This window comes from Parambassis ranga, chromosome 22, assembly GCF_900634625.1.
Source record: "Parambassis ranga chromosome 22, fParRan2.1, whole genome shotgun sequence".
Lineage (NCBI taxonomy): Eukaryota > Metazoa > Chordata > Actinopteri > Ambassidae > Parambassis > Parambassis ranga.
The window spans coordinates 4,154,068-4,179,679 of NC_041042.1; the positions used below are offsets into that span (position 1 = coordinate 4,154,068).

At 43.4% G+C, this 25,612-nt stretch overlaps 1 protein-coding gene across 2 annotated transcripts in view; it reads left to right on the plus strand.

Annotated features, from left to right (window-relative positions):
• The window catches only part of msrab (methionine sulfoxide reductase Ab), a 47,733-nt gene that overhangs the window by 16,085 nt on the left and 6,036 nt on the right, over positions 1 to 25,612 (plus strand). Inside the window, exons 5-8 of one of the 2 annotated variants that reach the window (XR_003669443.1) lie at positions 5,557 to 5,663; positions 15,036 to 15,219; positions 15,900 to 15,977; positions 16,322 to 16,401. Coding sequence is in view for 1 of the 2 variants with exons in the window: in XM_028395022.1 (XP_028250823.1) it covers positions 5,557 to 5,663; positions 15,036 to 15,209 (281 nt within the window). In the remaining variant the exon portion in view is untranslated. Of the gene's footprint in view, positions 1 to 5,556; positions 5,664 to 15,035; positions 15,220 to 15,899; positions 15,978 to 16,321; positions 16,402 to 25,612 lie in introns of those variants that run through there. The other variant, XM_028395022.1, reaches the window with a different exon arrangement.

Consider the following 25,612-nt stretch of genomic DNA (forward strand, 5'->3'; position numbering starts at 1 on the left):
AACGGGACCGCGGGGCACGGCACAACCCCGAGTACTATCACACACACACAGGGAAGACTGCAGTTATCAGGCATTATACTTTTTTGTGTATTTTTTTTTCCAGCAGAATAGTAGAAATGACAACTACATCAACACCAAATAATCCCTGTTGGTTTTTCAGCACCAGGCGCAGGGCAGGGCTCTCAGACATCAGAGCTGCGTTGAATGACGGTTTATGGAAAGGTTGATATTAAGAGGTATAAGGGGAAAAAAGGAACTACATTAGATTGTTCATTAGCACTCACTCTGCTGCAGTCTAATTGGTACTCACTGCCAAGTGCAATAATTCAGAATTCACTTCAGATGTTTTTCCTCCACGTTCAGAAACATGCAGAAAGGCACCAATTACGCAGAAACTTCTTAATTGCGGACACTGACAATAGCACGACTGCTGAAATGTTTGTGATTCTTTATTCTCTGTAATCCTTCAAGCATAAAGCATGTACCAATTAGCCTTAATACTATGATCAGCACAGTAACCCTGACCGGTCTGCAGCTACGCGGCCAAATGCAACAAACTGTGTATTTTATATGGCCAGCCATGTTCCCAATGTGCATCAGTGCTTTAGCTGCCAGTGATCCTGTCACTGGTTCAGCCCTTTTCCATCATTGGACTACTTTGCACCCAACAAGAGGTGAAGTTGTGAAGATGCCAACCGTCACAATTTGGCCCCTTATTAAAGTCAGGTTTCCTTATCTTTAGGGACAATATATCCTCATGATGTATCCCGCTGACTTAACAGGTGCCATGGTAACCAGATAATCAGTATTATTGACTTCACCTATCAGGGAACACTGTGTTATGGCTTATCAGTGCATATGAATGTTTTAAAGAGTACAAGGAACGGAAGCTGGAAGGAGGCAAGAAGAAAAGTGAACTGGCGCAAACTGCAAAATGGAGACGGCAAGGTGAAGTTGGATGTCTGAGAAATAGAAGGCTTTTATCTCCAACAGCCAGCAGGGACAAGCTGAGTGGAGCCATGTTTTTTTTTTTCTTTTCTTTTTTTTTTTTGTATCGTGCAAGGGTAAACACTAGAAGAGATTTTACTGAGTTGCAAGAAATCTCAGTGGGTTTCAGTGCAACAACCTAAGTAAGAGTAGGCATACATTTGTGTGCTCAGGTTGGTGCGTCTGTCAGAGAGACAGGGGCCCTCTGAGACTACCTTCTTCCCACTTTGTCTGATTTTGTGGTACGGGGGGGCATATTTGCGGCGGGGCAGATAATTAATATTTTTGGCTTTGTGGGCATAGGTCAATGACCCCCCCCCCCCCCCCCCCAGAGTGACTGCGTGTGCACGTGTGTGTGCGCATGTGTGACCTGTTAGCCCCTCCTCCTCTGTCCACCCCCATTACCCTCCGCTTTCAGAGGCAAGGCTCTCATGCATAATGCAGAGAGAACAGGGAGGCTCTCATTAATAATTACTGCCGCCTTTGATGGATGGAGAAAATAACGAAGGGGGCTGTTAAAAATGGAGAGAGGGGAGAGATTGTGTAGGCGGGAGGGGAGAGTTTTTTTGGGTGGTATTTGTTGCCGTTGTAGTTTCTTTGAGGACTGAAGGCTTATGGGGATGTATTTGGAGTCAGTAGAATCAAAAGCAAAGGCTGGTATTTTGGATGTTGTTAATATTTTGATTAGGGAGCATCTCCTCTTCTGATGGTGGATGGATCTCAGAGGATGAATTTTAATTGTGTTGGAAGCAGTTATCACTCCAGGGTGTTTGTCTCTTGACTTTTCTCTGATATTCCATATCATCAAGCATTTATTTGAGATGAAAACGATTGTTCTGTTCAGCTGTAAAACAGTTCATTATTATATTGTTTCTTGCTAATTGATGATTTTGCACATGCATATTTAAGTGTGGCTTTGCCTGTGTGACTGGTTGGTGTGGTCAGATCCATGGGTCAGCAGGGAAGGTCGGGGGTGGGGGTGCAAGTGCCAGAAAAGCTACAAGACCCCTCCGTAGACAGCCAATCAGAGTAAAGGGTCCTCTGGACAGCCAATGGCAGAGTGACTTGGTGGCCTTTCATGGAGGGCAACCATTAGCCTTGTCACTGAACAACAGTGCTGGGGGCAAGATGGCCGACATCCAGCGCTGCAGATACAGTATGGAGAGGAAAAAGGGAGGCGAATGCGAAGACAGACAATTGAGGATTGAATGGTGGATGATGAAATAAAGTGAAAGATGGCAGAAGTATTGGAGAGTGTTAATTTATGAAATATTTGAATGTGATAATAATTTAAGAATTGTTTTAAATAAGAGGTTAACATTTAAAGAGCTGCGCACACTAACTGCATCCAATTTTTATGCTAAGCTAACCAGTCGGTTTTTTTTTAACCTGTAATCTTATTTAGAGTAAAGCTGGATCCATACTCCGCGAGAACAGAGAACTCCCTTCCCCCTGCAGACGTTACGCGCACAAAATTATGTCATTTTTTATCTCGGCCCGCCCATTGTGCAGCGCTCTCGTACACATGGCCCGGGCTGAACTTTTTCTTTCAAGGCTGTGCGTCAACCATGCGGTGATTGGTCGGAATTTATTGTGGGCGTGATGAATGTGGAGAAGCGCAAGAGCTTCTTCAGATGCAGCTGGAAAACAGCTCCTGGAAGGAGAAACACGGCGCACAGAGGAGAGTGTCTGTCCAAAAGGTGGCGATAAAAACTAATCCCAGTATCGATCACTGCGTTACAGCGGCTCGACGCGCACATTAAACACCGGGAGACGGGATGTATTATTGCAGACAGTCATCCACACGTTCACAGAATTAAACTCACACAGACCAGAGGTCTGCTACAGTCAGCTACACTGATCTTCTATCTATTGTCATGCTGTGCGCCCTCTTCCCTGAACATTATCAGCTCGTTAGGCCAGGTAACCACGACTGTGCTCACAATTTACAATACAATTGCATTGTCAACCTTTTGTGTGTGATGTGCGCTGCGTAGGAGGGCCGTATGAGGAGTTCTACACACACACGGATATTGGTACCTCCGTGCCGAAACAAACTTTTTTTTTTATCTCTCACCACCCGTCGAGCGAGTTCTCTGTTCTCGTAGAGTATGGCCTTAAAGTAAGCCATCTCTCTTGCAGGGCCTACATCTCCCAGTATGCATTGCCTGCAAGCTCCAAAAGCATTAGAGATAGAATCGCTTTTTAAACCTTGCCTTCTATCATGACATTAGCTTGTATGTGGCTAATAATGTTGTAATAACAAAATAAACCCAGTGTTCAGCACTGCTGCATATCTGTCCACAGTAAGGTACTTGTGGGGTTAGTACTAGCAGCAGCATCCAACAAAAATAGCCCACATGGAAATTCAGCAGCAGAAGGATTACATTTTTTATTTGTTTGGCACTGGAGAGAGCAATTCGAGTCACCGCTGGTCAGTGTTTGCCCTCAGCAGCTCACTTTATGGATGGTCTCCACTGGCTTTATCCTTTGGCAATGCTGTGACCTTGATATCTCTCAGCTACACAGAATGAACTGTACTATACTGTAACAATAACCTCGGAACATCCTATGCACACAGAATAAAAGAGGCCATTTTGCTGTTCATATATTCCCAAATACATATATTCTCAAAAAATAGCTTAAGTGTAATCATTCTTTACTGCACAGCACTGGGCTGCCTGCAGCTGAACATGCTAAACACTGTCCCAATCTGTAGGACGGTATATACGTTGTACATTTTTCCTCCACTGCACAGTGTTGTGGTTGGAAGTCAAGCAAATTCTCTGAGGCAGCAACATTACAGAATTTATCTCACTGTGTGCCGGAGAGCAGGCTGCAGTCTGCTTGTCTGCTCTGATTTGAATGAAGACCAGATGAATACTTCTAGCCATTATGTTTGAACAGACTGTGTGGCAGATAGGTTGTGACACTCTATGATGTAAGGTAACATTTAATCTAAAGAGAACAAGATATGCAGATCAGTGTGTCAGGGAGATGTCTGTGCACAGTCAGAGGAAAAATGTAATTCTGCCACAAGTGAATGTTACAGTTGTTTGACAAAATTGAAAATGCAATAAAGCTAACATGCTCAACAAGCCTTATCTACTCTGAAAGACGCACAGATTTCCTACAGCTGTACCACAATACATGACGTGAGTAAAGAAAACACTAAAAATCCACTAATACCTGTCTTTGGTCTGCAGTATGAAACGGTGCAATACCCACAGATATGTATTGGCTCCATCTCTGATCAACAGCAGTGTAAATACTGTTGAGCACAGTCCTTCAGCCATTGTTGGACCAACATCTTAGTCACATCCTAGTCTGAAGGACAAGAGGCTGAAAAAACATCCTGTCGAGTCCTTAACCACCATTTTGCTTGGGATTATCATTGTGGAGTTTGAATGAAAGAGGCCACGTTGAGGCTGTACTATTATTCAGGGGTGCTATGTGTAATCCATGTAGTTGACGATATTAACGATAGCTGGATGAGAGCCATCAATTATTTGTGCAGTTTATAATCTGATTAATCAAATAATCATTTCATTAATTTTAACCCAGTTAATGTTAAAATGAATGAAATAATCATTTCATACATTTTAACATTAACTGGGTACTAAAATATCTGTTAGTTGTGACTGTGACTCTATGCTTTTAGGTCGATTTACCATATTATGTGTAGTATGAAAAGTGTTTCTGAAGTACCAGTCATCCATTATTCAGCGTCTTTCAGCTTGTCGTTTTCTTTTTTTAAATGTTTTGATTGGTCTGTGCCTCATCGAATTTATTTACAGACCTTATAAACCTTTAAGAATTTCTGCACAAAACAAGGATAATGTAAATACTGCCACATTATGACCCTACGTCAGGTTTATAGGGTCATAATGTGGCAGCTGTTGTGTTAACAGCTTGTGTTCTTGCCTTGAAGTGGAGTAAACGGAGTTCTAATAAAAAAATAATTCAAAGGGACAAATAACAAAAGCATGATTAACATTGTGATGGGAGGTGAAGGCAGCTGAATGACACACAGTAGTTCAGCCCATAACAAGGCCAGACATGGAGAAAGACAAGGATGTGGAAAGAATGAAAGTAAACAGAAGAAACAAATGCTGAGTGGGAGGGATAATGACAAGAGAGAACCCTGCCGCTGAGGCGTCCACTGATGCCAGAGCTGCACAGGATTGTAGCATCTGAAAAGCATAGATGTGATGGCAACTGTTTGGCCTCCTAATCAAGGTACACTAGTCCTGGGCCTCCTCCAAAAAAAAACACACTGATGTAAAGCTGATGAAAATTCTGACATATAGATAACAAAGAAGAAGAAAAAAAAACACCCACCTACATGTGCCCGTACACCTACACACCACGAGTCTCCTTAATGAATGCCCCAATCGGCTGTGATCTTTGAATTCATTTGGCTTCATGAATTCAAGATGCTGAGGATGATGACATAATTGTGAAAACCTTTTACATGCAAATGATGCCGTGTCTGCTGAGATTGCGGTACTTATTTGCGATGTGTGTGTTTTTTTTCTTTCTTTCTTTTTTTGTGTGGTTTTTATGCAGGTATGAGGCAGCAGAATGACCGTGGTACTCAGTATCGTTCGGCCATTTACACATCCAACCCAGCTCAGCAGGAGACTGCGCTGAGGAGCAAAGCGGCCTTCCAGCAGGTGTGACACACACACACACACACACACACACACACACACACATCTGAAGGTGTCATTAGCCTGCTACTTTTATACTAAAGCATGTTTTTACATTTAAGCTATGTGTGAAATTAAGCTGCTAATGACATTTTTCTAATTTGGTGCTCAGTCTTAAATCGCATTGTCACAATTTCACACACATGCCATTTAAAAATATTAAAGTGGGTGTTCATATTTTATAATATTTTGTCATGTTGTGAGCAAAACAAGATTAAGCTGGGGAAAACTTTCAGCCGTTAGGCGAGCGTGAGCTGTTTGAAAGACAATTAAAAGCCCACTGTGTGGAGAGGTGACCTCTTATTGTGTTTGGTTAACCAAACCAGCTCCGTTTAGATGACACTTATCTACATCCACTCAGTGAAACCTTATTTCTTTAAGCTGAAATTGAAGGAGGGTCAATGGGTCAGCCACGCGTCCACCTTTTGTTCCTTTCCGATCCATCTGTCCATCCCTGCGTCACTGTTGGTTCCTCTCCATCCATCTAAACAATATTCATTGGCGAGCTGGCAGGGGAGCAAATTATAATCGTCATGGTTACTCTGCGCTCCTGTGGGGTCAGCAGTCATGGGCCACGGGTGGAAGGGGGGGGGGCTGTTACGTTACTCTGGCAACAACCTCCCAACCTTGGCCTTGGGCTGGGGTCAGAGGTGAGAGGGGGGTGGCAGCTGGGACCAGGAAGGTGGATAGGTTGGGGAGTGGGGGGAAGCATAAAAAAAAGAGGCAATCAGATCAGAGCGGCATCTCCTGACAGGCTTTCAACTAAAGGTGACCCCCCACCCTGCGGCTGTCAACTGATGGTGACCCTGCCACAAACACGCACGGGTACAAGCTTGGGTTTTAGGCCATGCTCCCTCAAGGTGTTTGAAGAAAAAATATAAGCTGCACAGGCAGAAGGATGAGGAGAGTCAAGCATGATTTTGTGTCTGCTTTTCTCTGTAAGTACACCATTAAATGTGTTTTTACTTTGTATTTCAGACCTTGGCAAATAAAAATCTGTAGACTCTGGTAGACTTGGAGCTAATAAATATTGAACAATAGATGTTATATATAATGATGTTTGCTCTGCTCTGTTTACCATAGGTCAGCCAGGCCTCTTAGGCTTGAGGCTCAACAAAAGGGTTCTTTTATAGGGATGCGCGCCGGGGCCAAGGAGTCTTCTGACTTTGAATGGCCGCATGTCTAGCTGCTCTTGAGTGTCCTCAGCACACTTACTGCTATTTGAGCCACCTAGGTTTTGTACTTGATGATGGTCTAACATGTTTTGTTGTTGTCTTGGAACACGATGTCTGGCCCCAATGGTTCAGTCACTGGGCATAGTGTCGTCCAAAATGATGTGGTGTCCAAAAACTATTGTCCATCTTACCCATACAAAGCGCAGTGCATGTACACAGCTTGAACAGCAGGGTTTAAGGTAGCATTTGGTGGCCGGTACTTCAGGACCAGATATTATGGGGGGGTTATGATCACCTTTGCTCCTCTTTCTGCTCCTGTAATCCAGAATACTTATTTCATTTCCTTTAATGATCATTTAAAGGTAGGGTAGGAGATTTCATTCTGATGCACTTTTTGTTAAATTAGTGTAACTTCACTTTACAATCCGATAGCAACCGATTAGGTCGGCAGTTTCGCTTTAAAACGAAGAAAATGAATCATCTGTGGAAGCTATAAAACGCTAAAAACATCAGCCAATCCTACGAGGCGCCCCTGCGCATAGTATTGGCTGGTTGTCACTCTCTTCCTGCTCTGCGCGCACCAGAGAGGTACGTGCATGATGGCCGAAGTCACAGACTGGTTGGGAGGCGTGGCTTCGGGGTGAGCTCCGAGAGACAGGGGCGTGTGTTTACTTTCAAAATCTGGCGGACTCTCACTGAGTTTTCAAAATCTCCTACCCTATCTTTAAGAGAACAACCTACACTAGAAAATGTATTATACTTCACCATACACTGCCTGTGCATGGATAGTGTAACCAGAGCGAACACAGCCCAGGGGTCACTGGGTTCATATTACAGTGCAAAAAGCATTTTTACACTAAGCATTATATTTTTGTCACCTTCCTGTCAGGGAAAAGGCCAAAAACCTTAATCCAGCTCTCAGCAGACACTCACAAAACACACACACATTGACGTCAACATCTAGAGGACAAGCAGCACCCTCTCTCCCCACCAACGCTGCTGACACCACCAATCTGTCAGCCTCTTCAGTGGCACACCAGTTTCATCTGATGGGCCACTGGGGCACAAATCTTCTCAAAGCAGCTGACACGCTCTGAACCAAAATGGCAGCTTTCTGCCCTGAAATGGTTGCCTTGCCGCATTGATGCTGAGAACGCCGGGCTTGGAAAATGGCATCTCAACAGAGGAAAGGCTTGCAGTGTGGGTCTGTGTGTGCACGTGTGTGTGTGTGTGTGTGTAATGTTTTATCCTAAAAGGCCAATGCTCTCTGGGAGAGCATCAGGAGAAGTGGATGCATGTTCAGTAGAGTGACAAGAGAGAGTGTGTGGAGGCGATCTAAGACGACCACAGATAAGACAGGAATCACAAAATCCAGATTCCACCCCACTCTGCCAGCTCATGACTCACACACACACACATACACTTGTATGTACGTACAGACACGCACAGACATACATTTGGCACATACAGGCACAGCCCAATGAATAATTAACCCATACGAAGAGTCTCTTCTGCAGGGCTTTCAGTTTCTTAACTTCAGCATTGAGAGGGGGTTGGATGTGTGTGTGTGTGTGTGATGGAGGGTGTGGGGGGGGGGGGGGGGGGGTGAGGCAGAAAAGCTTGTTTAAGCGCGAGAGCAGAGAGAGGAGAGGGAGGTTGGGGTGGGGGGGTGGGAGGGTTGTGAGAGGAGAGAAGGGGGTTCTCTATAATGAAATTTGAAATTTGCAGAACATCAAAGGCTTCTGTAGCCAAGCCGCTGTGGCAGCAGAGCAGAGAGGAGGAGTGCATCTCTTTCTCTCCCTCTTTCTCCCCCATCTCTCTTTCTCTCCATCCCTCCCTCTCTGCTAAAAATTTGTCTCCCTAGAGCTGGGTGAGGGGCGTTGGGGGGCTGTGGTGGTGGTGAGTGGAGGGTGAGAGAGAGAGAGAGAAGGGATGGGAAGAGTTGATTAGGAGGAGAGAAGTGGGGGGTGGGGGGTTTTGGAGAGAAAAATGGATGAACGAGGGATTCTATATATACACGTGTGTGTGTGTGTGTGTGTGCATGTATGTATGAACAATAGGTTTTTATCAAGCCGGCTGGAATATTGTGTGTGTGTGTGTGTGCACATGCATGTGTGTAGGGCCTTGGAGGGGCGAGTGTGTCCTCTGATAAAGCATCCTAACTTAATGAGCTTGAAAAGGGGGATGAAGAGGAGGGGTGCACAGGGGTTGGGATGATGGGTGTGGGGGTGGGGGGGGGGGATCATATGGGGCTAGAAGTCTTGAGGAAGAGCCTGGGGGTTCTTAAAACAGGGCACAGCATCAGCAGGTTTCAGGGTTCTGGATACAGTTTCTTGTTTTAGGAAGTCTTCAAAAGTCAGACTGATGCTCTCATCTGTCAGATCGATCAACGCTTAACAAGGTGTTCTTCTTATTGTAGGTATAAAACATTACTGGTTGTTAAATCCGCCCGTGAGATGTTGTGGATTGCGGCGCTGATCTTCTGCATTTTGGATCTTTAGATACTTGTTGTTTGCCCTAGAAAAAAAAAAAAAAAAAAAAAAAACGTGCATCGCCTCGCTCTGAGACTGAAGTGTGCGCATCCTCTCTCTCTCTCAAAATGTAGGAGTGTTGGCTTCCTCGCTCACAAAATGTAGGAGCGCTCACTGAAGATTAGAGCCCAGCTAAAATGGATGCCTGACCCGCGCTGAGAGAGGGGAAAAACCAGATGAACAGAGCAGGGCACGGGGTGGGGGAATCAGGGGGAATAAATAGCAAATGTACATCCCTCAGCTGTGATCATGGTGTGATGATGAAAGAACACACTGCTTCTGCTGTGTTTTTTTGGGGGGGATTTCAAATTATCCATATTATTAGTGTGTTTTCATTCATCAGTCTGTATATAATCCTTCCTCCTCTTCTTCACCATCTCCATGTCTGTGTTTCTCTCCATCACTCCCACTCTCTCTCTCTCTCTCTGCCTCCCTGAGGTCACTGAGGGCAAGCATGGGTGCCGCGGACTAGTCGATAAGTATCATGTCAGGCTGTTTCATGTGTTTGCAGGCAGCGGCGTTTCAGCGCTGTCTGCAGCACTCGGGAGTGTATTTACATTTTTAAACACGTTGAAGGGCTTTTTTGTGTTTTCCAGAGTTCAGGTGTGCAGCTGCAGTCAAAGTTAAATTGGATTTAGATCCGGTGTGGGCAGGAATCTCATAGTCTTTACGATAAAAAAATTGTTGGGAGTGCTGCTTTAAACAGGTTCCCTGAAATGGCAAAAAAAAGTCACAGAAGTCACAGACAGGAGTGCGGGCGGAAAACCAAAATTGGCGCGGCAAATCAGAGCTGCAGCCGATAAACAGCAGCGACTGTGCAATAGGTTGAAATTAGTGGACAATGCAGAGTTTTTTTTTTTTTTTTTTTTTTTTAAGGCGACACAAACTCTATTCTGCATTTCCAGCAGACAACTCTTGCCCTTTCTCTTCTTTTTTCTTCTGCTGTGTCATGTCGGACAATGGAAAACTTGAACCGATTTGCAAACAGTCTTTGATTACCGATGTTAGTGAAACAGCAGCACAGATGCCAGTGACTGCTGTCTTCTTTTCCTGCAGCCGATGCAGAGCGAACTGTGCGCGAGCACTGCTTCAATAAAGGGACGGATGGAATCTGTGGCAGAGACGGCAAAGAGACGCTTTTATTTAACCACAAAAGGGGACGAAAATTTAAGTTGTCATTTGACCTGGAGTTGACTGTACAACTTTGTTAGTACATACACAAGCAGTGAAGTGTTAGAAAGTCCTCGAAAATCTCTTTATTTGACTTAAATATTTAGATTTTATTCTACACAATATTTCTACATTTTATTTTAAATTTCAAACCAAAGATGAGGTATTAGAGATTTCAACATTATTATAGAAAAACTAAACACCAATATATATACAGTTATTTCATCAAGTATCAAGCTATAAATGATGATAATCCATAACAATCCAATAATATAATACCTGTGCTGTTTTTTGCTGCTGAAATATAATGTAAACGTTAAATATATTGCACTAATTTTTCACCAACACGAGGTAAAGATCTTACCGCTCTCTAATTTATATTTATTTTCCACACCTAATACAAAATATTATAGCAATCATTTTCTTAATTATGTTAATGCCACTAAACCAGGTCTAGAGTAGAGGAAGAAAAATGATTACAAGCGAAGGGTCCGAGAACCAGTGTGAGTAGTGGACTCGGGGATGATTACATAAATCACTGAATTGAGGTCATATCCCTCCTCAAATGTCTTCACCATGAGTCATCGAGTGTCACAAACTCTATGTCAGTGCGTGTCTCTTCCCCACCACTCTGCAGCCGCAGGCCTTCCGAGGCAAGACGACACAGAGAGACAAGACAGTGGGGTAAGGAAGAGAGGAGGAGGAGGAGGAGGTGGAGAGACTATGTCTTCCTTTTCCTCCTCCTCTATCTCCCCTTCCTCCTCAACCATCTCTCTCTCTCTCTCTCTCTCTCGCTCTCTCTCGGGGTGTCACGTCCTATTTGTGTCCCGGGGCCGCCTCTCTGGCGATGGTGATGGCGCAAGGGGGCTCTTTCGCTTGGCTGGCAAGCAGAGAGGACTTGGTAGCACGAAGCGGTGGTCTGTGCTCGCATAAGAGAGAGAGAGAGAGAGAGAGAGAGAGAGAATCAGAAATGGAGGGAGATGGAGAGAGTCAGAGAGGAGGAGAGAGAGAGAGAGAGATGCAGCCATTCAGCCATGTCTTTGACATGGGAGTCTTTCCGACAGGCGTGAAGAAAGGAAGGGCTGACTGGGCTGAGTGGGCTCAGCCCTGGACACACACAAACACATTTTCACCTCTTAGGAGGACATTCCATTGACTTACAGTCATTACCATGAACACTCACTCACCCTATAACCTTTACCAAAACCCACACTAATCCCTAATCTACACTGGTTTTATGAAGTGTGTCCCCATAATGTTGCACTGTGGGATGATTTTTGTCCACAAATTGAGTATTACACATGCGCACTGAGATGTTCTAACATCAAACACATGTATACAAATATATAAATGCACAGATTGGCCAATTTCTGTCCTCATTTTAAGCATCATCAGCATCAAAAGGCTGAACTTGACGACACCTAGTTGACTTTTTCTCTCAGTTCCACCATAGCTGCCATTTTTGCCTCCATATTCTTCCCTCCATTCCTTTGCTGCCGCTGCTGCTGCAGTGAGAGAGCGAGAAAGCAAAGCCACATAAGGTTATACACAGTGGCATGACGCCATGCATTCTGATTTATAGATCTAAAATGGCCGCCGTGTTGTGACTGCCGTGGAAAGCGAAGGAGCAGAGCAGGGGTGTCAGGGTGGAGGTCTCTGTGTGTGTGTGTGTTTGTAGCAGAGCTTTCCTCAGACACTGTGCTGTCTTCACATGTAGCATCCTCATCCCTGGAGGGGGTTCTCTTCACCGGACTGTGGTCTGGGTGGGTGATGACTGATTAATTAGGCCGTGATGTGCAAGAGAGCTCCATGCCCGTGTCGGCTGACTCGTTCCGACGCCTGTGTGATATAAGCAGAGAAAATGGGGTGTTCTGTGTCAGCCCTGCATCTGAATGATAAATACGGTGCGTGCTTGTGAGGCTGGTGTTGTGCGTTGGTGTTGGTGTAGTTTGGCTTTTTTGGACACCACAGGGAGATTAGAGTCCTCACATTGTAGCGGTAGCCACTGAGGACTTAGAGGTCAGCTGCTGCCTCAGCCTCTCTGTGGGGCGCGAAGCTTTGATTTACTGACTCTACTGCATCACATCAAGCACACACAAACACGCAGCTAGTACCACACTGCCTCCATGTGGACAGAACTACACACTACCCAGCTGCATGTCTGACATCAGTCTGTTTTATAGCTTTTACACACTGTCATGTAGAACTTATTCTGTTCTGGCAAGAGCACTTTGATGGACTAATCTACTCTGGATTATGTGATATAGAAGATCAAGGATAACATTTCTGAAACAAATCTAGGAGCAGCCATGTTGACCAAGAGGACTATTTTTTCAGTATTCACTTTCAAAAGTATTAAAATCCCCCCATGAGGGTCAGTTCTTACAATTTCAGGCCCTTTTTTTTGTCTAACCCTGCTGGGACTGTGAGTGGATTCTTTTTTTTTTTTACACATATATTGCATATATAAAGATAAGATGAGACCAATAGCCAGCCTCAAAGGGCCATTTAGCAATTTTTCAATACAGAATTACATTGAAAACCACAACAATATACAGCATCTTAGACAAAGCTGAAGAGGAAGCTTTATTTGCTTTAGCTTGAAAACATTGTTATCAATGTGTTTAAATGATAATTATGTCTTTTATGTCTTTTTTTCTGTCAGGGTGTCTATTCATTTCTACTGTATTTCGACCTTTTAGCCTAATAATCCGAGATTATCTACAGAATGTACAGATCTCACAGTCTTCTTGTATTGCTTTTATGTGCATGGTCTATATAGTTAGGCTTATTTGACAAAAAAACAAGTGAAAACAGATGTCTATAAAGTAATACTAGTAGTAATAAGCGATTGCATATACGTTCTCCCCACAGACAGTTGGTGTGAGTAGTCTCACAATGAGTGAAACCAGAGTATAGAGGCACCTGTGTGCATAACACACACAGCTGCATGCTGCAGGTCTCGGTGTACCTCGGTGTAATACTGTTGTGCCCCACAAGATGGCGCCAAGTATTTTTCTGATACAGTCTAAAAGTCTAAATATCTCCTGGCACAGCTTTAATGCCATTCTGAGGATTGGCTTTATTCCATGTTTGTGCTCTTACACACTAAGAACTTGAGGCACTAGAGTGTGTTTCCTCATACCACACTCACAACGTCTCGGGCTCTGTCTGGATGAAGCAAAAACAGACAAACCGGAGGGAGAAGTGAAACCCATGTGGAAGTGTCAAAAACTGCAGTTCCTCCCACAGCCTCTGAGGGCAACAGTGAGTCAATCCCCACAGACTTCCATGTTAAAAAGTCCAACTTTACAGCAGAAATAAACATGTTTATAGCCAGGAACAAAACAGTTTTGCTCTCTGTTGATACATTTCATTCTTATGAACCTTTAAAATGGGTTTTTGACAAATCCATCATTAATGAATAAAAAGCAAATTATGCAGTTCCTCAATAAAGAGAAATAGTCTGCCGTTTTCAGGCACTATGGACCCATGATGGTGTCTTGCAGGACAGGGCGTATGCAGAACCTGACAAGAACGTTTACAGCCTAGATTCAATATATATAGAGCCTCTGTTTCATGTTGCTCGCTGCTGACGCCCCCGCAAAGCAAAGCAGAGCAGAGCTCCTTAACGCTGCAAACTGTTCTGAGGTGTAACGAGTTACTTGTTGCCCACAGAGAGTCCCGGTGCACCTCCGACTTGTTGTTTTGTCAGCTCTCAGGAGCACTGATCTAGAGAGGACTGAGCGCTGGTATTATTAGATAGAGAAAACCACTCAACACAGCAGGTATACCTTTGATATATCTGTCAGACGTGTTTAGTGTGTGTGTGTGTGTCTAAGGGAAGGAGTGTGCTGTTTGAAGCTTTTTCTCAAGGTGTTTAGAAAAGGCTAAGTGTGAAAGTGTCTTAAGGAGTTCTCAAAGAGAGCGGATACTCTTTGATGCTTTGTCCCGCAGAGAGAGCCACAGAGGCACGCTGCACTACAAAAAGAAAAAAGATGCTCCTTTCTTCTGTCACTCAATCACCCTGCTTTCTAGTCACAAGCTCTTTACTGTATTAGTCAGAGGTATTGGGAGTTCACATCCAATACACTGCAGAATAAAGCAACCATTTAAGAGGTGTGTTCGTTTGGTGGAAGTTGCAGCGATCGGAGAAAGTAGCGCCGAATGTGTGTCATGACTCTGCTGATAGAAGCAGACTGCAGAATCTGAACAGTGTGTACGAGGAATATAGTTCCTCACAGAGGTGTCTTTTAGTCGCTTTAACCCTTATTATCTTATAAATGTGTGTCAATCATCAGCTGAATGTGAACACACCATGCCACAAAGGAATCTCTGCAGATTTGCCCCAATCATTCAGTCATTAAAACTCAGAGGTCAAAGGTTACTTTAGTTGACGTAGGGATGACACTGATGAGTTTTAACTGTAGTGGATGTCTGTTTTTGTTTCCTTTTTTTAGGAGCTGGATAAAAAAGGCCACGGTCCCATCACCACTGAGATTCTGGAGGGGCAGACGTTTTACTATGCTGAGGACTACCACCAGCAATACCTGAAGAAGGTGCCTAAAGGCTACTGTGGCCTCAAAGGGACCGGCGTCTCCTGTCCCATTGGATCCAGGAAGGATGAGCTGTGAAAGATGTGTGGTGAGAAACGGCACACGTTGATGGATGGTTATATATTTAAAGACAAATGTCATATTTGACTGATTTATCACTGCATCTGAGCACAAGAGTAGCTAATTGACTTAGCTTAGCAATTAGCTAAGCCAAGTTTGCTGGGCTCGGTTTTTATTTCTGGTTTAATTCATCAAAATTGCAGCAGCACTTCCTTTGAAAAAATAGAACTTCCATAATTAAAAACCAAAAAATACCGGAAGAGGTAAATATTTGCCCTGTGAAACATACATGTGTAATAATTCTGACAGTTATGAGTTATTAAAGTACATTTCTATCTATAGAAAAAATACACAAAAACATTATAAAATGCATTGAAACAAGCTGTTGCAGTGTTTTTGAACTGCAGTAGCAGGCAGCTTCCATAAGGTGGCGACATTTTACAATAGAGCTCCACAGATCTAGTTGTAAAATAGTCATATAATCATGTAGAAATGTTGTATTGCTCATTGTCACAGGACAATAATTTGTCATATTTTCTTAAATATTGTCAGATACATACAAAACAATAATTTTTTGTGAAATCTTATTCTATTGTCTATCTACTTTGGAAATAAAATGATTCTTCTTCAGCTGCTTGTGTTTATGCAGCGTGTATGCAGATAAGTGCGGATTATTCATCCCTCTTTTTTTTTGCCCCATTTGAGCAGGGACATACCACCACTGTGGGAGCATGACTCACACATTGAAAAGACACTCATCCTGGATCACAGAATGACACACTGGAGGTACTCATGTATGCAATATGATACACACTTTGCTTATAAACCCTTCACTCCTATTCCCGCAAAGCCATAATGAAGAATAAAAGTCTTAATATATATGATACGATTACACATCACACAGGAGCAAGTGCAGACGTTTCATGTGCAGCACTTATCACTGAACTCATCAACCTAAAAATCTATTTAAAAATGAGAATCAAAATACAGCGATGCTATCTTGAAAAAAAAAGAAGCTTTTTGGTCGACCGCAGTAGTGTGATTCACCCTGCTCTTGTTTTTCCCCCTCCCTCTTCTATCTTTCTTTCTCTGTCTGTGTGTATGTGTCACATCCTGACACCTGTGTGTAGGTGTGGACCAGGGCACAGGTGCAGGTGCAACCTCTGAGGGCCTATTTTAGTATTGGGACAGATATTTTTGCATGTGTCTGCATGCAGCAGCCGTGTGTGTGTGTGTGTGTGTCGAGGCATGTGAAGCTGTGGCTTGCTTGATCGAACCGCGCTGAGAGGTATGTGGTCGGGCCAGCTAGCTGTTTTCCAGTGCCTGCCTGTATTTTTGCATTCTGTTTTGTGTTCTCTGTGTGTGTGTGTGAAAAGTGGAGATAACCTTTATAATAAAGGTTTCCCCAGTTTTTGAAGAGGCAAGTCAGTTTTTCCACCATCTGAGATGATATCTGTTAATTTTAGGTGCATAACCTACAAAGCCTAATATGAAGAAGATATTACAAAATGAGTGACATTTAGAAGTAGCTGCCTGAGTGTGTGTGTGTGTGTGTGTTTTCTGTGTATTCCTTTTGTTATTGACTAAAATAGGGCATGGTACTCTCATATACGCATCCATACACAAACACAGTGATGGCAGTGCAGGACAGGAACCAGGCTCTGTGTGTGTGTGTGCCCTTCAGACAGAGCCTATTGTCTGCAGATGGGCCTTTAATGGCCCCACAGCTGGCCACAAAGAGCGTACCGCTCCGGCTTGCTGCTATGCGTCTCACTGGCCTACAACTCAGCTGGCCTGCAGAGAAGAGGTAGCTCAGACATGCATTTGATGAAAAAAAAAAATTTTTTGCACTTGTGATCAGAAGTACCAATGGTTGTTTATCTGACGTACTCTGCACCTTACCCACACGTGTGCGTACCAACCACTACCTCTAACTTCGTCCTGTACTGCTGCCTAATGCAAAAGGCATCGCCCACGCAAAAGAAAAGAACACACCACCTTGCAGAGCTGTGCACCCACACAATTTCTCTTGCGCTCTGATATGCTCTCTATTGTGTCCTCCTTTCACAGCTTATCATTTATCTTCCCCTTGACAGCTTCAACAGATTTTACCATATGTATGTATACATTTCCCTCTGTGTATACATTATTGAAAGTAGTATTTCCTCTTTAGATGCTATGCGGTGACATCATTCATTGTTAAAGACATCAAAATGGCATTGTTTGGTGAGCTGTATAAATAGAACAATAGAGTGGAGTGGTGTATTCTGGTGCGATCTTTCCAGCTGGAGAATTGTTTTGCCTTTACATAATTACGTTTCTAGAGGTGGTAGACACTAAATGTGTGTGTGTGTGTGTGTGTGTGTGTGTGTGTGTGTGTGTGTGGGAGGGGGGGTTGCTGTCTTCTTCTGTGCCTTTGCAAAGGGCAAACAGAGCTTTGCTTTTCTATACATTTTTTCTCATGATGATCTGAGTGGTTGTGTGCAGGGTTTTTTGCAGATGCCAGATGTGTTTGCATCCCCTCCCTAGCTTTCCCTTCCCCTCCCTTTGGTTCCTGCATGGGCGCAGGGTCTCAATCAGAGCATCAGGGCTCCAGGAACCAGAGCACAGCAGCGTCTCTGTGCTTCCCAGAGAAGCGCAGCCTTGTCTGGGTCGATGCATCTGCAGGCCTTGGGGGCGAGCTGGGGGAAGAGGGCAGGCGAGACCCCCGGTGGCCTCTGCACGCTGGGTTTCAGTGGAGGTCGCCTCTGTCGGCGCAACATGACCCTTTAGCTCTGAGATCATGTAACGTATCAGCAGTGGATCAGCACTTAAACCACCAAAGCTTCTTGGAAACGTATGTGTTTTCTAGCAAACAGGTTTGGTGTGTCACATTAAAAATATAACAAAAGAAACGAGGCAAGCTCACGCATGTGCTTCTTTTCTACTGGGGAGTAGTGTTGCATTGAGGGTGGATGGTGTTGGTGGTGGGGTGCACTGGCAGCACGTGCTGCAGGGCCCTAACTGGCCCACAGACTTTCTGGCTGATGGCCCACTCCGTGACACTCTGCACCTGGGAGCCTGTGTGTGTTGTCAGCCATGCTAGCTAGCTCGCACTGCCGCCACATGACACACAGGAAACACAGAAATAACTGCTGTGAGAGTGTCTTCAGCGGTGTACTACTGGGGTGTGCTCGCTGTGTAGCAAAGAGGGGTTAAAGTAAAGGAGAGTTTGGAATGGGACTGATAGCATTAGGAAAGTGAAACACAGCCACCAATGCACATGCACCTGTTCAGCCTTGTGTCAGAGGAAGATTCCACCAGCCCTTGATTCGATATGGTGCAGTGTATCCTGTTTATCATGTCATTTTTATGATCAAGCCACTTCAAAGATAAATTGTGCAACAATCAGAGATTGTCGTTCCACAGCTGAGGCACATGTGTAACAGTTAAATTTCCAAAACATCTCTCTCCCTCTCTCTCATACTCATTTGGTTATCTGCTCTGTCCATCTGTACTCGGAGTCATCTCAGCTTCACCTCACACAGGTGTCTGTGTGTCTGTGTGTGTCTGTGTGTGTGTGTGAGAGCGCCGCAACCAGCCCTCGATTAGAGCTCAGCGCATGAATGTGTTGTGCAACATTCAGGGTTTCGTGCTGGTGATGTGCTGATGTGTCACCATTCCGAGGAAAGAGGACAGAAACGGGACACGCGCACAGACGCGCACACATTGCGTGTTCATTGCAACATGTGCAAACTGTTTTCTGAAGGCTTGCAACAGTCTGCAAATTCCTGTCAACGGTACAGATTTAATCTTTTTTTTTTTTTTTTTTTTTGATAAAGAAAACCCGACATAAGATGATGGTGCGATATTGTCTGTAAAAGAGAAATGAAAAGGAAGAAATGTGAAGGAAATGAGTAGAGATGGAGGGAGAGAAAAGAGAAAAGGGAGAAGAGGTTGGTGCTCGCTGCACCAGGAGGAAGCTGGGTCTGATGCCTCTCCATGCAGCTGCTCCCAAAACACCCACACTCTTCCTGTTGGAGTGTGTCTGTGTGTGTGTGTGTGTGTGTGTGTGTGTGTGACTTTACTTTTTGTGTATAGATAGTGTCTTACTTCCACATAAGGACAGAGGAAGCTGCAACTCAAGAGGCATCATTCTCCAATCTGATGACCTTTTTTTAGGTAGCGACGTCTGTTGTGTTAATTTATTAAGAAATGATAAAAACACACGCATGCGCGCCTCAGGTTCTGTACCGAAGGCGCGGGTTTAGCTCTCTGAGTAGTTTGTGCGTCTTTTCAAAGAAACACTGCCCTCAAAAAACATCCGCCGGTGGAAACATTGGCCTGTCAGTCAGTGAATGGAAAGCTTTTGAGGTGAGAATGTGGCCACAGTGAGGTGTCAGCAGGGTGTGCAATTGTGTATGTGTGTGGCAGTACAATGATTACTGTTGTAAGAAAGCACTTTGTTCCCATTGACCTCTGATACACCTCTGTTCTAGATAGTAGGATCTGAAAACACATTTGCTATTAATATTAAAACATATATTATGGCCATGTGTGATCAGTAATAGTGGCATTATGTTGGACTGGGATAGCGTGATGATCCGATGCTCATCCTTTGCTGCTTAACGGGTACAGAGCAGGATACAGTACATCTGCCTCAGACTCCATAATGATGGGGGGAAGCACTGTGTGTTCAGCACCAAAACTGTGTGATAGACTATTACATTACAGTGGTGCCACTTCAAACTGGATTGCTATTATTGCAAGAAAAGCAGAGAATGGAACATTTATGCCACAATTTTTTTGATCAAGTTTGTTGAGTGAAAGAATAAATTTGGATTCCTCACTATTCAGTGTTGTTTGAAAATGGATCATGTTGAAAAATATTAGTTTTAGTGAATATTTTGTTGTTCCAGTTTGATTGAGGATGCTTTTTTTTGCTATAAATTCATATATGTGGGCCTTTTGCTGTTTGTAGTTTGAAGACGTTGACAGGGACTGTGAGGAAATGTATTTTCAAACTTTTGTTTTAAAAACTGATCAGATATTACTTAGACAATTCATTTCCATCATATATTATATATATATATAAAACATTGCATTGTGGCTGCCTTCTCTGAGATTATATATTAGATATTTGAGAGGAAATACAAGAGCTAAAGTGAATGATTAAGGCAAACTGGAGTATTGTGAAAACCCTTTGACAAATATGCCTTTGTCTTGTTCACTTGCTGTCTGTCAACCCCTCTTCTTCTTCTTCTTCTTCTTCTTCTTCACCTCCTCTTGGGGCCATGTGAGATGAGTACAACACAGGGGAGAGTGTGAGCTGTGGTGAGCCACAGACCAAAATAACTGGTACTTTTTTTTATAAAAACACATGTGCATCCACCCACACATAGAGTCACACATGCGTGTGCTGTCCCACGCACACACATACATACTAGAGGTCCCTTTCACTTGAGGATCCCTGGAGAGAATTGTAGCCGGATGTATTTTGGCAGTGTCAGTAGAGATTTGCTGGAAACTTGACTTCCATAAGGAGTGGATGCTCTGCTTTTTTGAGAAGTTTTTTTTTTTCAACTTGAACATAACCTTCAGGAATAAAGCAGTTGTTTGATTCTTTCAGTTTCCTGCTCTCCCTCTGTCTCACTTTCTCTCTGCTGCCTTTTCTTGTGACAGATCCTGCAGCCTCCCTGTCATGCTGGCATAGTGGCATCATTCTAAAACTGGTATTAGGCATTTCCTGCTGCGTCCGTTGGCGGGTGTAAGGGTGTGTGTGTGTGTGTGTGTGTGTACGTGCGTGTGTGTGTGTGTGTGTGTCGGGGCGGAACGCACCTGGTCCGCGCAGCTGTGGGGATCCTAGCAGGGGGGAGAGAGAGATAGAGGAAGGAGAGAAAGAGAAAGAGAGGGATGGGAGGGGACGAAAAGGGGGCCCTGTGTGCTGTACTGGGGACCTGACAAGTTCAAATAGAAAAAGAGAGAGAGAGAGAGAGATTTAAAGGCTTACACTACATCCATGAGCTGTAAACTTTTCTGGAACTGCTCCTTTAATGTGACAGATTCTGGTTGTTAGGTAAAATTGTAAGCAGCCATGTGTGATAGAGACGGAAATCTGTGTGCCTGCTTTTTCTCTCCGGTAGAGGTTTGACAACCGTCTTAAACACTCCACTTTGTCAAATAAATTGTTCCTGTGTATGTTTTAGACTTCTATAAATAAGATGTCATTATTTATCATTAACAAGAAAGAACAGCCAGAACAAAAAAAAAGCAGAAATATCTCAAAATATGAAGGAAATTCGGCTCAATATTAAATTTGTTGTTCTTTAAATGCACCTGATATGACTGGAAGTTTTGACTAGAGTGCAGTTCTTCTAATCCTCTGCAGAGGGGGCAAGGAATCTGGGGGAAAAAAAGTATGGAGAAGCAATTATAACAACATGGATTTTATTATGCAGAAAATGTGATCAAACACTACGGACTACAAGGAAACACACGTGCAGAGCTACTTCAGGATGTAGCAGAGTTTATTTCACAGCTGGATGACCTAGGAGCGGTCAGCACTCTAAAGGTCAGATGGCCAGGTCAAAGGTCAAGCAACAAGAGGGTTGCAACAGAGGTAAGAAAGGGAACACGAGGGCACACCCTGCATAACACACTCACAGCCGGTGCTGTTGCAACTAGTGACCCTTTGCTCCAGATTTTTTGAAGGAGGTAGAAGGCCTGTAGTCTTGATGACACACACACACTCCCTCCGTCAGCGAGCCGGTCACAGATGAGGTCATTTCGATGAGAAGCCAAGCAGGACATATCTCAGTCAGGCTATAATATGATTATAACCAAATGTTAGCCATGAAATGTAAAGGATTCTGGCACAATGTGTGTTACCGTTTGGGACCAAGCACTTGTGTCACACACCGTTTGTGATAGTACTCACCATGCAGGGAGACTCTTTATAAATACACACCCAGGTTGACTTAATGTGGTTTGACTGGTAGCTGAAGGTGGCTACTCATTATAGCTCTATGACTGACGTTACCATGTCAATAAGCTGCTTTAAGACTCTACAGTTGTCTTTTTAGTGACTTATAATAATGGCTGCTTCTTAATATTTTGGAGATTTTGAGTCACAGCAGGTGAAATATGAGTTGACCAGTTGCAGATTCCAGTAAGTGTTCTAATGAAAGAAAAGTGGATTTAGCAGCTATTCCAATGTGACTGTTGAATAGTTAGACATTTGCATGTGGGCTATGGGTTGGTGTCTCTTCATGTGGCTCTGAAGATAATGTGGCCAGTCTATTTTTAAGAAGGTATGCATGATTTGTGGTCTCTCAACACATCACAATGGTCATATTTGCATTTAGTGTATTTTTAATGACAAGTTGAGCAGTTGTGTTTTGGTGTTTAAATCAAATTGCAGCTATTTAAATGAATAATGCCTTTATCTTTAGTGTAAATCAGTGACACTAAAAAAAGCACTTAACTCTGCCCCTCTGATGTAATGGCTGCCTTGTTTTGTTTACTTCAAATTACCTGCAATACACACACGCGCGCTCACACACATCTTATCAGTGCATTTAGATATGCTAAGTAACGTGCATGGTCAGTGATGCATGTTAGTGACCCTGAGTTCAATTAGCCCTGGCATGCAGCCTGATTTCACAGCTCTGACCCCTGCTGCTGCCGCTGAACAACTCGTCTCTATTGTCTGTCAGTGATCAATGTGTCCTTTGAAGGAAGAACTCATGAGCAACTGCAGGACTCACAAATTGGATGACAGTGGTGCAGGGAGGAGACGTGCAGTATGGGACGAGAGGTGAGGAAGGTGACGTTTCATCCGCGGTTGATGAATGGGTGTTCACGTACACAGATAGTATCTTTAGAGGCTGGATGACCTCTGACCCAACCAATAAGGTTTCACGTGAAGACAACGTTTGGAAGCTAAGATAGGGAGGAGGATGTGTGGGTGTGTGTGTGGAAGACTACTTCAGACTAAATTACACATGGTAATGGTGATGCCTCAGGTGTTAGCAAGTGGGTTCAACGTTATTTGATTAACAATTAAATAATAACAACAAATTGTGTTTTTGTGCAACATAAAAAATAAATAATAATGATACTTTTTTGGTCCTATATATCACAGGGAAACCCCTCATCAGAAAAAAACTACTGGTGATGTCTGTATGGAAAGTTTGTCATGTTTATTTATGACAGTATGTGTTGTACAAGAGGGCGGAAAAAAAAAACAAACCTGCTCGACAACATCAGGCAAATCTAACAAAAATCATAAAAAAACAAAAAAAAGCAGACAGTGAGCGTAGACAGGCCCATGTTTTCATTCTTTAGGCTAACACCTTTAGCACTATGATAACATGAATAACGTTATTAAAAATGACACAAAGCGTGGTAGCAGTTTGGAAAAAATCAAGAAATTAAGGAAAGAATTAACTACAAACTCTTTTTTTGCTTAAGAAAAGAAGCAGGCAAGTATGGAGGTATGGGAGAGCCCTCTGCCCTCTCTGTCTCCAGCTAGTCTGCTTCAACATCTGGAGCTCACATCAGGCCTCTTTAGAGACTGGCACTGCTGGAGAGAGGGATCAGAGGAGAAAATACAGATGAGAGAAGAACAGTGGTGTAGTTGTAATCATATAAAAAAGTAGGATTATAAATGTAGCAAAGGAAAGAAACACGTAAAGAAATAAGAAGGATGGAGAAATAATAGAATTGTCTATGATTTAGATGAGATTAATCATTGCTTTCCTAATATAGAATAACTGCCAAACAGAGCTGAGCAGTAACATGTGTTCATGCATCTGTGTTTGTGGTGTGTGTGTGTGTGTGTGAAAGTTGTTCTGATGATTTTCCAGTGATCATCTTCAATGCAGAGCAGAGAGCAGATGAACACTGGTTAGCTTCTGTGGCGAAACACTGAGTGTGGCAGGAAACAGATCAACCTGTGATCTCTGCAAAAACACTAATGGAAAACTTCACGTCAACTCAGATAGAAAATGTCGCTCTCTGTGTGTGTGTGTGTGAGCGGAGGATGCCTTGCAGTTTTTTAAGAATGAGAATTATTCTCCAGACTACACAGACCAACGTCGGGTTTCCAACAGAACAGTGAATGTCTCACTGATGCCTCACGCTGCTGCTGCTGCTGTTGCAGCAATTAACTTCAGAACCACAGACCTTCCTTTACAGATAACAAGTGAGACTTCCCTTAGATATGTGCGAACCTAACAGACACGTCGCAAACTCTAACCTTTGAATAACATTTAACTGTTTTTTTTTACTATAAAAAGAACTGCAGCCCTACAGATGGGCCATAGCTACTGTAATTGCTGATTTTATACAAGATTAAACAAACTGTCGAAACCGTGTTGCTCACTCAGGTATTGCTGCAGTATTTGAATCAAGCCTGGATCGTACAGTATTTATTATTGTCTGTATACAGTATTTTGTGATATATGAGACATTGTAATATTTTTATCTGCTTTAAGGAAACTGTTAAAAATACATTGTATCTTTGTCTGGAATGGGCAATTTAATATCATTATACAAAGCATAAACCAACGTTAGGAATTGATCCACTACCTCACCATGACTATAGAAGTTATAGCATTACTAATCATGAGACTTGTATAGCAGCAGTTTACCAAGTGAAGAGAGCCTGTTTACCTGAGTGGTAGCGCTCTGTCTCCTGTTGCTGAGCTTCTGAGCCAAAACTCCACTATATGGAAATAGGAGGAATTTGGAATTGGACAGTCAGAGCTTCACCATCTGCAGCTGGTCCAAAACGCAGCGGCTCACCTTCTCGCCGGGACAAAAAAGCGCGAGCACATCACGCCAGTGCTTTCCTCACTTTACTGGCTACCGGTGAAGCACAGAATTGATTTTAAGAAGTGCTTGCATGCATATTTATCAGACCTCTTGGTATTGCATCGGCCCTACAGAGCTCTATAGGTCTGCTAACCAAATGGCTCTGGAGGTCCCCCAATCTCTTTTAAAAACTAGAGGTGACCGGGCCTTCTCAGTCGTGGCTCCCACTCTGTGGAACGCTCTGCCTCTAGCTGTGCGGTTGGCAAATGGCCTCACCACTTTTAAATCTCTACTTAAGACTCACTTGTTCACCTTGGCCTTTGCCTGAGTATTGGCAGCTCTTGAGGATTTTATGTTTTATGATTGTATCCTTGTTTTATTGTATTTTACTGCAGTTTGTTTCTTTTATGTATTTTATCAGTTTGAGTTTATTTTATGTATTTTAATGTTAAGCACTTTGGTGGGCAACGCCCTTATAAATGTACTATATAAATAAAACTGACATTGACATTGATATGTCATCTAATGGAGAGCCTAGCACAGATTCATGGCCTCCTATCCTTCCTTCTTGGGCCCATGGCAACAGCATCATCAGAACCATCATCACATAGGTTGGTTGTTGGATG